We start from the raw sequence: 16083 nt of genomic DNA on the forward strand, positions 1-16083 counted from the left end.
CAATTCCATAATGGACAGGATTGTGGTCTTGTCAATATTGAATCATAGATTTGGTTTTAAGAACCACAGGATGGGTGAAGCTGTGGTGATGTCATCACAATACATTTATTTTTGCAGATGAGATTGAAAAGTTATATTAGATTTCAATTATCAAAGGCATAAACTACGTTAAGACTCTAGATTGATGAATTCAATCTAGATTAACTAAACAGCTAGGTTGAACCAGAACTGGCAGGAGAAATAACAGTAAGAAGGGCAACAACAACTGAAAATGTGTTGCTGGAAAAGCGCAGCAGGTCAGGCAGCATCCAAAGAACAGGAGAATTGATGTTTCGGGCATGAGCCCTTCTTCAGGAATGAGGAAAGTCTGTAGAGGGAGGAAAAGAGCTTCTTCAAGGAAGGCATCCTTGCAAGAGGATTCGCAGTAGGTTAAAATCTTCGAGGAGAAAGTGAGGACTGCAGATGCTAGAGATCAGAGCTGACAATGTGTTGTTGTAAAAGCGCAGCAGGTCAGACAGCATCCAAGGAGCAGGAGAATCAACGTTTCGGGCATGAGCCCTTCTTTAGGAATGAGAAGAAGGTCTCATGCCTGAAACATCGATTCTCCTGCTCCTTGGATGCTGCCTGACCTGCTACGCTTTTCCAGCAACACATTTTCAGCTCTGATCTCCAGCATCTGCAGTCCTCGAAAACAGTTATAGGCAATATGTCTAAGATTGATATGAAGTATTAAAGAAAGATCTGCTATCAACCTATAATGCTTATTTTTGCCATTTTGTTTCCAAAGTAAAATTTCAGTGTCCACCCACAAGAACATTCAGATGCAAAAATGGAAGAGTTTGCTTGCGACCTGAGCGAGTTTGTGATGAAGTGAACAATTGCGGTGACAATTCTGATGAAGTAAATTGTGGTATGTGCATCCATTTTATGTAGATGGTATTCTTAATATTCTAAGTGTTAACATGTTAAGTTTCAAAGATAATAGTGCACACATTTTCAACAAACAAAGAATGAATTATGTTTAATTAAGCTGTGACGTAGTCAATCAACATAAATGATTTGGTATCAAGTTTAACAGCATTGAGAAGAATTGAAGAACATAGACTTGTAGAGTGTAATTCATTCCTGATGAAGGGCTCTGGCCCGAAACATCGAATTTCCTATTCCTTGGATGCTGCCTGACCTGCTGTGCTTTAACCAGCAACACATTTTCAGCTCTGATCTCCAGCATCTGCAGACCTCACTTTTTACCCAGTGTAATTCACAGTCCAAGTTGCTTCACATTTAATTATTTGTTTTTCTTTAAAGTTATTGTTCTTTTGTGGATGAACATTGCAGGCATTTTATCAGTTGGTGCTTCAAATGGCAATAAGATTAATGATCCTGTTTCAAAATTGATCAGGAGATAAATGTTGGTGGGACTATTATTCAAACTACAATGAAGTTCTCCCAGAAGATTCTTTTACATCGACCTAAACAGAATGTCAGAACCATCATTTAACATCTTATTTGAAAAACAGCACAACATTTGACAGAGCAACATTTCCTCAACATCGCACAAAAAAAGTTAGATTTTTGGAAGTCCCTGGAGTAGGGCTCTATCCAATGTCCTGATTTAGAGACATCTACTACTACCACTGAACCAAGCTGACATTCAGTGGAACATTTCCAACTACAGTTAAACAATAAAGCTAAATAGTCTTGTTCCTTGTGATTTATTTAAAATTGTGAATCAAAATTATCAGGAATGTTCCCAATGAAGAGATTATACTTGAAACATTGACTCTCCTACTCCTCGGATGCTGCCTGATCTGCTGTGCTTTTCCCACACCACACCTTTTGACTCTGATCTCCAGCATCTGGTGTCCTCTCTCTCTCCCATCAGAATCATGCAAACTAATGAAAACAGATTTTCATCAATTTTCTAGAAGCGTACAAGATAATTATTTTAAAATGTTGAACTTTCTGATTATGAGCATTTTTATACAGTTGGAAATGTCAAATCCATGAGGATTTGAGTCAACTATTGAATTAATACCGTACATATTCTTTTGTTGTTCAGAATAACAGTGTATGACTTGAATGCATCTATTTTATACATTTAACATAATTATACTAAATCTCCCAAAGATTGGTAAGTGCAAAAATTTTCTATTTCTTTCATCATAAATAGGTAAATCAGTTGGCACAGTGAAGTACCTTAATAATCTGATGATAATTGAGTTGATACACTGAAAATTAACCTTCTCAATACTGAAAATTTACCTTTTCAAACAGAGGACAAGACTTCTTGATAGAAATAGTAATGAATTTGTGAGACTGGCCTTAAACAATTGGATTTACCATCAGGGTGGAAGAATTTGCAATGCAAACTGTTTCATTGTTACGGATCTACCGCTGTTGGACAGTATAGCTGTGCTAATTTCTTCCTTACTAACAGTTACATAATTTGGTCAACAATCCATAACCATGAATAATATCAACTGATATTATTGTTACATGTACCCAAGGGGTATGTGAGTTGAAGCATGTGACATCTGCTGGTAGCCTTGTGTGAATGAATTAATGTTATACTGTTGACCTTGTGCCCTATCTAATTTCATATTACAGAAATTGGAATACATTAGTATCACTGGATTTCTAAGCACATGAAAATGTATAATCAATAAAGATGGATAACTATTTTGAATACATAGAAGAAACTGCTTTATCCCTATTGCATGTGTGTAAAGTTGCAATGTCTATCACTGCAGCATGTCCATGCAGTGTTGGTCAAACTATCAAATTCATGGATTGCAGTGTTAGGTCGTGGCCAGATATTAGGATTCATGTCTTGTAAATTAAGAACCTAACATAATGAAAGACACACTCGACAAATAGATCATTGATTCTTCAGCAAAACAAAAATATTGTTATTTTGTTTTTATTCTGAAGAAATACTTTTTCTGTGGAGTTAGGGCTTCAGAAATGGACAGCTGATTTCACTGATACAGGCTCTCCTCCCCTACCAACCCCAGCAGCCCCAATAGACATGAAGGTTTCTGCTGGTCAAATGGGAAGTTTAAAATTCATGTCTTCCACCAAGCAAGCTGTCTGTGGAAGTACAACTATATGATGGCAGCTAATCCCAAAGCTGAGGACTGAGTATCAATTCCAACCTGTGGCTTCAGATGTACACTGATTCTGCACCAACATAGATAGGCCCTGACTAACTTGACAGTCACACATCATTACCACCAGTTTTGATTTTAAAATGTACACTGTCAACTTTTTAAATAACCTTTCATATCCATAAAAATATAGAACATTGGATCAGGAGTAGATCATTTGTCCCTTCCAGCTTGCTCCACTATTCAATCTGATAATGCAGATGATCCAACTCAACACCTTGTTCCTGATTTCTACCCATACCCTTTGATCCTTTTCACCCTAACTCGTTTTTGAAAACATTCAATGTTGTGATCTCAACCCTTTTCTGTGGCAGAGATTCCACAGGTTTACCACTGTCGGGGTAAAGGAAGTTCTCCCCATCTCAGTCCTAAATGGCCTACCCCATATCCTTAGATTGTGACCCCTACTTCTGGAGTTCCTGGGCATTGGGACCTTGTCTAGTCCTGTTAGAATTTTATAAGTTTTTTTTGTGAGATACTCCTCATTCTTCTAAACACCAGTGTATATAGTCTGAACCAACCCAATCTCTTTTACATGTGAGTTTTGTCATCTAAAGAATTATTCTGGTAAATCTTTGTTGTACTCTTTCCAATGCCAGAAAATCCTTAAGTCTGTGTGTCTTATATAACTTTTGGCATTTGTGCATTATGCATCATAATTCACTGTCTCTTTAACTAATAGGTAAGCAAATTCAACAGTCATGTGGGAAGGATGAGTTTACATGCAGCAATGGGAAGTGTATTCCTGTGGAACTACAATGTGACATGTTCAACGACTGTGCTGATGGTGGGTCTGATGAACAAGACTGTACTAGAAGTAAGTTCTAATTGTAAAAAATATCAGTGCAAGTGTGATGCCTTGAAATTTGGTAATACACACAAGTGCAGCAGGTCTGCAATGCTGAACATGAATATAATGATATCCTCTCGCCCTTGCTTTGTGAAGCTCTGTTGATTTCCTGCAGAGAAACCTTGGCAGTGTAATTGATATATTTCTGGTAGAATGCTTTGGCTGTACTCTTTGATTTTTTTTTCATTTTAGCTTGATAAAAGATACATACATATTAATAATTCTATCAGGACTCTTATGAGAAATGTCTAACTGAACAGTCTTAGAACTGCTAGACTTCTGTCACAACTATAAATGTACAGGGTACTTGTATGATTATATATTAAACATAGTCCAGTCCTTCTTGTGTTTCAGAGCAAGGACCTGGTAAGAAGCTAAGAAATATTCGTGCATCTGTCAGTTGCCACCATTGTTCAAAGATTTCTTAAACATTTTAACATACAATTCAGAAGGTCCAATTTTCAACTGGCAAGAGCAATCAAAATCTCGATATCTGTACCTGTGAAACAACACACTGTGAAACCATTTAAGTAATCTGGCCAGTTTTGTTAGTTTATTTTATTTATCCCCTGTCTTGTTTGTTTGACTGCCTGTCTTTTGCATGAATGGAGGCTGAGAATGAACATTTTAGGTTTAGAGCACAGTTGTTAATAAAATCATCGTGTTGTTTCATTTTCTCTCTGCGAAACTTAATGTGCATTGAAAAATGTTAAGTCTTTTATTTAGAATGCAAAACTGGTGCACGGAAATTAATTATTTGCAAGGTCTGGGATTGATTATTGAAAAGTCTGGTGAGGAACCAGGAGAGAGACTATTGGGGATCTTTGATAGTTTAATTTTACAATACAGTGAATACAGAGGTAGAAAGGCTGCTTTGATTTTGCTGTCTGTCTGTCTATGATAAAAACAAGCTGATTGGCATGTAATCCAGTAAGCTTTCTTAGCTGTGGAGATGGTGAGTTAGTCAACACCTAACACGCCCATATCCATATTTACTCTAAAATAGAGAAAATAGTATCCTAAGTGTTAAGATCAGCATCTTACTGGTTGTGGCCTTTTCTGCAGTCTGAACTTTTGTTAATTTGTTCATCTCAAGAGATATATTTAGAGAAATCTTCTATTTTTCTCAGTGCCTTGCTTACTTGCACAAAGGTTGGTGAGATACCTGCACTACCTCTTTAATGGAAGGCCTGTCTTCTTCTTAACAAGCAGTTCGAAATCAATCAATCCAGACCTTCCTCTGAAACCAAGTCTCTGGAAAGGAAATCTCACTCAATGAAAGCTGCCAGCCAATCAAGGACTAGCAGGTTTTGGACAGTTGGCACTGCCAGCTACCAGGTAGCCAACATTGTAAGGACCAAAAGTGTCAAAGTGGTGCTTCTCAGTATGGGCGTTCTGGGATTGGATGGGGTTGGATGTTACAGAAAGATGGATCAGAAAGAAGCATAAGGACATTGGTCACTCTAAGCAGCTATCCCACCTGTCCTATGTTCCTGCCTCAACCCAATACAACTTAGTACTGATCAAGAAACCCTCCTCCCCTCACAACTGACAGCGTCCCACACTAACCACAGGGAACTCATTAACTGAAACTTCCAACCTCAATTTTCTTCAGTGTACAAAAAAAAGCCATCAGTCCTGCAACATCTCCAGCTTCCATCTCAAAAGACAACAGTATAATGACTATTGTGACTGTTCTTATGTCTTAATAGCGTATTGCATTATTCATTAACAATCTTTTCTTGAGCTTATGTGCTTTCTGTGAGTGTGAAATTCTGTTTGGGTTTGAAAAATAGACATTTATGTTTTGAAAAAAAAGCAAGAAAACCCGTCTTGAGATTCATTTTGCTCAAGGCATTAATCCGCCCTCTCTTTAGAATAAATTTTGTTGCGGGTACTCTAGAGATGGATAAAAAATTAGGAACCTTCCTACAATCTCCTTTCTGTCTGTAACACATGGTCAAAATGACTCAGAATTCATTCATTGAACTTTCTCCTTTGGATGCCAAAGACAAGTCAGGATTTTCTGCTCCCTTGAGCAGTGTAGGCAGAGGCAAGATGGATGAAAAAATATGGTGAAAAAAACAGGTTCTTGATGTTGAGTATAATTTCTGATTTTCCCCTGAGACTTTAAATAGTGAGTTCTGAACCTCACTAATAAGTGGTGCTATCCTTGTTTCCAAGTATTTGCATCTCATTATTAATCTAAACTTGTCTCATTTCTGTGCTGCTCCCAAACCTCCTCACTTTCCCTGAGAAATAAGCAGTGCCAGACATGAAACTCAGAGTGACTATCAAGCAGCAACAATTCATTGATTGTTTCTCTGGGCTTTCACTCATCTCTGTGTTCACCATAATTTCCCTGCATATTCCATGGATCCTATCCTCCTCTACCCATGACACAGCACCAGTCTCATCACAACACCATGACTACTTTTGCACCAACTCACATACCACTTCATCCCTTCAGGTCTTCACTTGCAATTCTGAGATGCATGATTTGCATCTTTCTGGCAATTCATTTGGACCATAAGGACACATGTACTTCTCTTGCATCTAGACACTGTGTATCTTATGTCTCTTTATAGTTTACTTGAAATCTGCCAACCTCTCCAGTTTTTATTGTTTTTAGGCATGCAGGCTTTTTTTGTGCTTACTCACAGGCTTTCAGTCCCTGTGACTTGCATTATTATTTAGTACAATAAGAGAGGCATGCAACTTACCACCACCTGATGCACTGAGCAATCAAGGTGGTGGACATATTTCTGAATGGCATCTTGATAAGTCAATGTCACATATGGAACACGTGTCAGCAGGTTACCCAGCAAACGTTGCATGTGCTTTAGTCAAAGGACCATGTGAAATGAATGTTAAAGTCATCAGAGGGGGTCAACCACGCACGGTCGGGAGTGTCACCACACTCAGTCAAAGGTATCGTCCAATGCTAGTCTATCAGTTTGCCACCACCAATCCTGTTATTCAAGTACAACCAGTTCAGGAATGACAGGCCTAACAGTTTGTGATACAGTGGAGACATCAGTGATGAGGAACAAAGGGAGGTCAAGTTTTCTGGCAATGAGACAAAGAGAGTATAATGACAATCGATGGAAGAGCAGTTAGTGATGATGTTGGGGCAAAGGAGGTGATAGGGTGTCTATATTGAGTGTGTGGGAAGTGCAGAGTGCTGCAGGTGTTCAAAAATTAAGAGGAAAAGGTGGGTGAGAGCCCTTGACTTGATATGATTCATACATTGATATGAATTATGGCATATAAGTAATGGTGGGAGGTGTGCAGCAGCAGAATTAGAATGAGTCATGGCCACGTGAGTGTCAGATAGCAGAGAGAAGTAATAGTAGTTACCCTTGTGAAGCACAGATCATTATTGTAAATAAATGTGGCCCCAGCACCCAATTCCTGTGACACTCTGTTAGTTACAGGTTGCAATGCTGATGTACAGTACCAACCACCACGAAACTCTTTTGATAAAATACTTTGCCAACAAGATGGGAAAGTATGACCAATTAATTTAATAAGTTTGAAAAAAAATTGTCATTAATGGTCATCTTGAAGAATAGATTCATTTGATAAAGTGCATAATAATTAATAATTTGAATAATGAATAATTTTATTTGAATAAATAATGTCTTATGGCAACCACCAATATAGTTCACATTTCATACTCAGTGTGTAAGTCAATCCCAGTTTGGAAAGACTTTGCTGAATTCTAACGTTCACTTTTATATCATGATCTATCAGTGTCTGACACATAAAGTTGCTCATTCTCTCTGCCGGTATGGGCTGTTTTACTGTATATATGCTTTTCTCCCCTGGTTTTCTTTGTGATTTGCGGATTTCCATGATGTCTATGTGTATTTTTGTTTTTTTTGGTTTTTATATTCAGATTATAATGAGTTTAATTGTGATCAAGAGACAAATCCTTGTGGGAATGATGCCTATTGCAACAGAACAATGTTTTCACTTTTCTGTGAGTGTCAACCTGGCTTTCAAAGGAACAAAGCCTCAAAGCAGTGTGAAGGTAATTAACTTGTTCTTTATGTCATAGGATGTCACTTTAGAAGAATTGTATCTTACATTTAATTGAGAATGTAGATGTTTGGAGCAAGATTATTTTGCCATTCAATGAGTTCATGGTTGATCTGAATTTTTTCCCAAATCCAGTTTCCCGTTTGCTCTCCATAAGCCCATAAATACTTACATACATGTTGTTGGGTCAAACCTTAAATTTATAAAAGTGACTGCAATTCTGACTCTTTTAATTCACAGCCAAAGGTAGAAGAATCATTCAGTAATAAAATTTGACCTTTATTCTTAAGTTCATTTAAAATAATCTTTAAAAGAGGCAATTCATTTTATTAATGTTATGCAGTGTAATCCAGAAGATTGCAAATTACAAGTTGATAGAATGAATTAGACATCTGTCCTTTCATCTTTAAGGCCTGAGTTTAATTGAAAATCTCCTCAGCAGTTTTGGCTGTAAGATTTATGTCATGTTTAAATAGGCTCCATTATGACTGTAACTCCAAAAGATAAAATAAACTGGAAGTGTTAACTGGAATGAAATTTGTAAACACACGGATTGATGTCCAATATACAAGTGTAGTTATATGCCGAGAGATGTTGTCCCCTCCAGTTAGGGTACAGGCGTATTGCTGGCTTACTGCAGAAGGAACTTGACAATCAATTCATATTTATACCTCTTACATTTGTTTGCTGCTGGGACTGAACATCAAATGCCCATAAGCCTTATCACAATGATCAGTTTAGCAGAAAACATTGCAAGAATATCGAGAGGACACTTTTTTTTTAACCTTTTGAATATTTTCAGTGCTATGCAGACGTATGCTTAACAACTCTTATCCAAATATAAAGTTAAAAATCATGCTATACCAGGCTATAGTCCAACAGTTTTAATTGGAAGCACACTAGCTTTCGGAGCACCGATCATTCATCAAATGATTGTGGAGGACACAATATTAAGGCACAAAATTTATAGCAAAAATTTACAGTGTGATGTAACTGAAATTATATATTGAAAAATGCCTTGATTGTCTGTTGAGTCTTTCATCTGTTCGAATACCATGATAGTTTCACTTCTTTCATGTGTAAATCACAAAACCTTTTTTTAAAAGTTGCATTCTCAGGTTAACTGTAACAATTGGTGTTAGCTAGACAATATGTTGAAAGTGTTAGCACCCTTGTTCTCTTCTATGCCATGATGTTTAGATTAATTCTAATCCAAAAAGTGAGATAACGGTTTTACATGAATTCATACAGTTTTTGAGCAAAGTACAATGTAACTCTGCAAGTAGAAATTCACACCACAAAATATATGTGTGCGTGTGGGTCTTTGTGTCTGCGTATGTGTCTGTCTGGGTTGGGGGTTGTGAGTGTGAGAGAGATTGTATATGTGTGTGTAGTGAGTGGAGAGTGTCTTAAGTCTGTGAGGGGTTGCATGTGTGAATGTGGGAGTGTGTGTGTGTCTGGGGTGGGGGGTTGTGATTGTGAGAGAGTGTATATGTGTGTGCATGAGTGTAGAGTGGTCTAAGTCTCTGAGAGGATGCATGTGTGAGTGTTGGAGTGTGTTTGTCTGTAAAGGTGTGTATGAGTGTCTTTGTGCGTGTCTGTGTATATGTGTGACTGTGTGTGTGTGTGTGTGTGTGTGTGTATGTGTGTGTGCGTGTGTGCGAGTGTGTAGGAGTGTCTGTGTGTAGGAGTGTCTGTGTGGTCACCTGTAGCGTGGCATGAACCCAAGGTCTCGGTTGAGGCCCTTCCTATGGGTATGGAACTTAGCTATCAGCCTTTGCTCGGCCACTTTTCGCTGCTGTCCCGAAGTCCACCTTGGAGGATGGTCACCCAAAGGTCTGAGGTCAAATGTCCTGGACTGCTGAAGTGTTCCCCAACTGGGAGGGGACATTCCTGTCTGTTGATTGTTGTGCGGTGCCCATTCATCTGTTGCTGTAACCTTTGCTCGGTTTCCCCAATGTTCTATGCCTCAGGACATCCTTGCCTGCAACGTATAAGATAGACAACATTGGCTGAGTCACATGAGTACCTGCCACGCACATGGTGGAAGGTGTCCCCACATTTAATAGTGGTATCCATGTCCACACTCTGACACGTCTTGCAGTGCCTACCATGACAGGGTTGTATGGAATTGTCCTGAGAGCCGGGCAGCTTGCTACAAACAATGATCTGTTTGGGGTTTGGCGGTTGTTTAAAGGCAAGCAGTGAAGGTGTGGGGAAGGTCTTGGCAAGGTGCTCATCCTCATTGATAATGTGTTGTCATTCATCTGATGTTGTCATTCCTTATCTAAATATGAACAGTGTGAGTTAATGGTAACACATCGCAGTCAGAACTAAATGGATGAATGATAAATAACACAAACATAGTTTCCTGTTCAATTTTGTCATGTCTCGTCTTCTGGATCTGGGATGTCAAAATTAAATTAAATTATGTGGAAGACCTTCTTAAGTTTTAATCAATTATTGATGATATTGCTCCAAGACCATTAATGTTTTTAGTGCATTCGTTAATGCAAAAAGATCTTTCATATTTGAATTTTTTTCCAGATATTAATGAGTGCCTTCAATTTGGAACTTGCTCACAATACTGCAATAACACAAAAGGGTCATACTTGTGTGCCTGTGGAAAAAATTACAGAAAAGCTTACAACCACAGTTGTAAAACAGAAGGTAATGATGCAAACTGATTACATACTAAATTAAAATTTGTATGCAGCAATTGTTAAATGTTTATTTGTGTTTAAATAGTGCAGACTCAGTTTGAATGTTCATTGATTGAATAATTGGGCGAGTTGGTTGTGAGGTGGTATTGAGTTATTGTTATTTAATGTGTGAAGAAAACACTATGAGAGTATATTTTTGATGTTTTATAATTTTACATTTGTTTGCAAGTTATCATAAAATGAAAAAATGCCATTTCTGCATTTTAGACCTTGCAGTAGAATTAAAATTTGAACAAATTTAAGATGTGTAGACAAAATCAGTATTTTAAGAAAAGTGGAATTTTCTCTCTAATTATTTTTGACATGTTAAAGAGATCAAATTCCAAAAAAATCTCACATTTCATGATCACCAATTTGGGCTTTTAAGCCTTGAAGGGAAGCAAATACAGTAGCGCCTCGACATACGAATGACCCCGTTCATGAACGAATCGGTTTACGAACAGGATTATATGTAAAATTTTGCTTCAACGTACGTACGAAATTCAAGGTACGAACGAAGGTATGAGCAGAAAAAGCCCGTGGTTTCATTGTAATTGTTCTGCTTTGCTATGCGCGCTTTGAATATCCGAACAATAGGAAAATTGATTCAGTTTGCGAACTTTTTGGTTCGCGAACCGGGATCTCGGAACGGATTAGGTTCGTTAGTTGAGGCGCTACTGTATTCTAACTTTTGTTATTTCCTCTGCTGTTATTCTACATAATGTTTAGACCAAATGTGATATGAAAGTTCCAGTCAGGATAGCACGATAATAACAAAATAACCAATTATAATCAATGGATCAACTAGATTAAAAGAATGAGAGCTGATTTTGCTGGAACATATAAGATTCTGAACAGGTTTCAGAGGTAGAAGCTGGGATGGTGTTGCCCTTAGAATTAGAGAGTTAAGAAGTACTGTGGGCACAGGCAGAAGTGTCTTTACCTCTGAGCTGGAACTTCCAGCTTCGAGTCCCACTCAAGGGTTTTTGCCAAGAAAGGTATGTCGTGGCTTGGCCACACAGGTTGATTATCAGTCTTTAAATCCTTCCAATGTGGAAGAGCAGAAGGGTCTCCCGTTCAGCCAGAACCCTATAGTGGCTCTCACTCAACTGCTTCTCCATCTTAGAAGAATCCATGTATAAGCTGTTACCATGGGCTGTATTTTGTTGTAAACATCTTTCTTGTTTGACATGACTATCAAATTTGTGGAGCACAGTTTCAAAAGAAAGGGTTTACTATTTAAGATGGAGAGTAGGAAGAATTTCTTCCCTCAGAATGTTGTTAGTTTTTGAAATTCTCTGCCAGGGAGAGCAGTGTAGTTTTGGAAATTGAATATATTCAAGGTTGAATTGGACTAAATTTTGATTAACAATTAAGTCAAGGGTTCTGAGAGCCAGGATAAAATTTGAGCTGAGCTGCAAGGCTTTTTGGGCCAATTCCTACTTCTATTTCTTTTTTAAAAAATTCATTCACTGGATGTAGCCATTGCTGTCAATGCCAGCACTGAATTTCCCTCCACTAATGCCCTTTAAAAGATAGTGGTAAGCTGCCTTCTTATACAACTCCAGCCTGTATAGCTTAGGTACCCAAAAAAACTATTGAGAACGGAGGAACTTTGTCCCAATGATAGTCAAAGAATGGCAATAAAGTTCCAAGTCAGAATGCTGTCTGGCCTGGAGGGGTTCTTACTGTAGTGATGTTGCCACATTTCTTCAGCCATAGTATTTAATAAGATAAGACAGTGACACTCACACTTGTATCACATTTAAAATTAATGAGCGAACCATTGATATAAACAGATTCTGCCAATTTCAAACAAAAGCAAAATACTGCCAACGCTGGATATCTGAAATTTAAAAACAAAGTGTTAGAGAAACTCAGCAAGTTTGGTCGTATCTGTAGGGAAAGAAAATCAGTCCCCTTTCTTGGGCAAAAATTCCAGAAGACATTGGGAATCTCAGGTCCTTGATATTTTTAGTTTTTGCAAGGGGTCTGACTAGCTGCCTCTATGAACTACTCATGATTTTCGCAACCATGGTTCCAGGAGGCAGCTAGTCATTCATGTGATTAACAGCTCGATTGAAATGAGAATTTGGAATTTTTGATGCGTGAACCCCAAAATGTGGTGACTAGACCAGGCAAGACCATTTATGTTCAGTCCCTGGACTTCTGGGGCTGGGAGTCAGGGATCCTTGGGGAAGGCCATCTAGTACTCTTTCAGGGTGGAGTTCATGTCTGCTTTGAGATTTTTAGGTGTGGAGAAGATTGTAAGAAATTGGAGCATAAACCCCCTTGGAACTATCCAATTCATCAAGACCTGTCAACAGGATGCTTTGTGGCCAAAAGGCTAGAGATCATGGTTTGGATGGTGCTGTCTTAGGAGCTTTGGCACATTGCTGTACTGAATCTTGTAGATGGTATATCAGTCCTACTGTACATTGGTTCTGAATGGATTTTGATAGGGTATCAATCAAGGGGGCTGCTCTGTCCTGAATGGTATTGCAGAACTGAAGAAATGTCATACTGGACTCAAAACGTTAGCTCTATTTCTCTCTCCACAGAGGCTGCCAGACCTGCTTAGTGTTTGTTTCAGATTTTCCAGCATCCACAGTATTTTACATTTTTATATTCTCACACTTCTCTGTATTAAATTCTACTGGCAATTTGCCTTCCCATTCTGCACACTTACATATGTTCTGCTACATTTAATGCACTTCTATTATGGGCAAATCTTGAAATATATTTAATATGTCTGAATAAAAAAGGAGTAATATTGCTCTTAGCATATAACCTTAGGTATCCTTCACTATCACTGGGTCAAACTCCTGGATTTCCCTCCAGAATAGCAAAGTGAATCAATCCACAGCAGGTGGACTGCAGCAGTTCAAAAAGGTAGCTCATCAACACTCTTTCAAGGATAACTAGGGACAGGCAGTAAATGCTGGCTGGCCAGCAAAATCCATATCCCATTAATTAATTTTAAAAATGACCACTGTCCACCATAAAGCAATCTGAAAAACAACTATTTTCCATTGCTTTCTATTGAACATTGTGAAACAGTTTTTAAAATCTAATTTGCCATTGATCTCCTATTCCATGCAACTTAATTTTATTAACATTTAATACTCCTGTCAAAAAGTTTCTTAAAATTTACATAGGCAATCTCCATTGCACCCCCTTCATCAACTACCTCTGCTGCTTCACCAAAAAACTCTATTGGATTAGTCAAGCATGCTCTGTCTTTTACCAACTTTTAGATTAGATTACTTACAGTGTGGAAACAGGCCCTTCAGTCCAACAAGTCCACACCAACCCGCCGAAGCGCAACCCACCCATACCCCTACATTTACCCCTTACCTAACACTACGGGCAATTTAGCATGGCCAATTCACCTGACCCACACATCTTTGGACTGAGAGGAAACCGGAGCACCCAGAGGAAACCCACGCCGACACGGGGAGAATGTGCAAACTCCACACAGTCAGTCGCCTGAGGCGGGAATTGAACCCGGGTCTCTGGCGCTGTGGGGCAGCAGTGCTAACCACTGTGCCACCGTGCGGCCCACTAACTTGTGCTGACTCTCCATAATTATGTCAAACATTGTCAAGTGCCTGTGCATTATTTTATTGATTATCCCTTTAAAAACCTTATCCACTGACAATTTTTAACTGACCAACCTACTCGAGGTAAGGACCATGGTTCAAGTTGAGAAGACAGGTACATCCCATCTCTGGTGTGATACTAAATGTGATGAATGCCAAGATGTAATCAGAAGGAGCTGAGTGAATCTAGTACCTAGATTGGGAGAAGGGGTGTCACTGTCCCCCTTCAAAACTTCTCCCAGACAACTCTGGGTTCATACATAACTTGCTGAGAGACATTGAAATAGAGTACCAAGATTTTGAGTGGAGACTGCAATCTGAGGAAGTAGCAAGAGAGGAGAATGGAATTAATTGTAAGTATTTAATGAGACCCAAAGAAAATGCTTTCAATCACCTTAATGTTTTATTGGAGGAGCTGTTAACTCACCCATGAATAACTGGTGAACGAGTCGATTGACAGCTCAAAGGCATTGAACAGATTGAGAGAAATTGTGGAGATATATACCTGAATGTCAGTTGCTAACACATGTAACCTAACCATGTTTTTTTAATTGTGCCAAAAATGTAACTTGAAGCTGAGGAATTTTGTTCGGGATTGTGGGCGGGCATCTTATTCAAATCACCAACTAATTTCCATAAATTCTACTAGAATCTCCTCAGAGATTCAGACTTTATGCTCTCAGTTGTTTTATTCTGATTTCATTCTGTATAATACTTCTGTTTGCCAATCCTGTTTGGACGTAACCCTGCACATTTCATGACATAAACCTTTGCTGAGACTCAATCTACACCCCCATGATGTTCCAACCTCCAGGTTTCCAGCAGCTACAATATGTTTTTGTTTTAATCCAGATGCCTTCAATTTAACCAATTAGATTATCCTTGAGCATTAGTGAAAGTCATTTATTGCAATCTCTCCAAACGTTTCATAACTAATAATTGTAAGTACTCAAAGAAAACATTTATAACTCTTGTTGAATGCCCTAAAATTTGTTTTCATTGGGTTTCTTACAGCGACATCTGGGAGATTAATCCTCAATAATTAGATACTTGAGGAATATTCTGAATGGTTGGCAACTACTGGCAACAAATGCCTGTAGCTAATACATTTAATTCAAATGTGCCACCTCCTGTCATAAATTTAACTTATTTTTGCTATGTCCCCTATTAACAATAATGGATCTGACTACATATTTCTCACCTTGATAAATGCACACATCACAAACCTAATTCTGGAGGATTTTATTTTATATTCTATTCTGCCATCAACTTACACAATACATCTTGATTAAAAATTGAGATGCATCTTAAAACTGAGAGGGAACTTTCAATTTTTGAAGGGTGTATGACAAAACGTGGATTAAATTTTTAATGTAAGAGATGAATTTCTCAGTAAATAAGCATATCATATAAACTGGCTGCAAGGACAGCAGACATTATTAGCTAACGATGTTTAAAAAGAAATTGTGTTTATTATATGCATATAGCAAAAAGAGTTGTCAGGCTAAGGAAAAAAAACAAGGAAGTGGAACTAACTAGATACTTGGATTACTGTTTGAACCAGCACAACCATAAAAGTATGGAGGAGATAGTGGCTTTGTGGTAATGTCAATGGACTAGTAATGTAAGTCTCAAGCTCTAATATTATGGGGGTATGGGTTTGGCAGATCATGAAATCTGAATTCAACAAAGAAATCTGGAATTAAAAGCTAGCT

General features: G+C 38.2%; 1 protein-coding gene across 1 annotated transcript in view; it reads left to right on the forward strand.

Moving 5' to 3' along the window:
• Window positions 1-16083, forward strand: part of LOC132817331 (low-density lipoprotein receptor-related protein 1-like) — a 1680787-nt gene that overhangs the window by 1577585 nt on the left and 87119 nt on the right. Inside the window, exons 73-76 of the mRNA XM_060827740.1 lie at window positions 788-907; window positions 3853-3987; window positions 7922-8056; window positions 10612-10734. Of these exons, the coding sequence (XP_060683723.1) occupies window positions 788-907; window positions 3853-3987; window positions 7922-8056; window positions 10612-10734 (513 nt within the window). The remainder of the gene's footprint in view (window positions 1-787; window positions 908-3852; window positions 3988-7921; window positions 8057-10611; window positions 10735-16083) is intronic.

The sequence above is a fragment of the Hemiscyllium ocellatum genome, chromosome 7 (assembly GCF_020745735.1).
Source record: "Hemiscyllium ocellatum isolate sHemOce1 chromosome 7, sHemOce1.pat.X.cur, whole genome shotgun sequence".
NCBI classification, from domain to species: Eukaryota; Metazoa; Chordata; class Chondrichthyes; order Orectolobiformes; family Hemiscylliidae; genus Hemiscyllium; species Hemiscyllium ocellatum.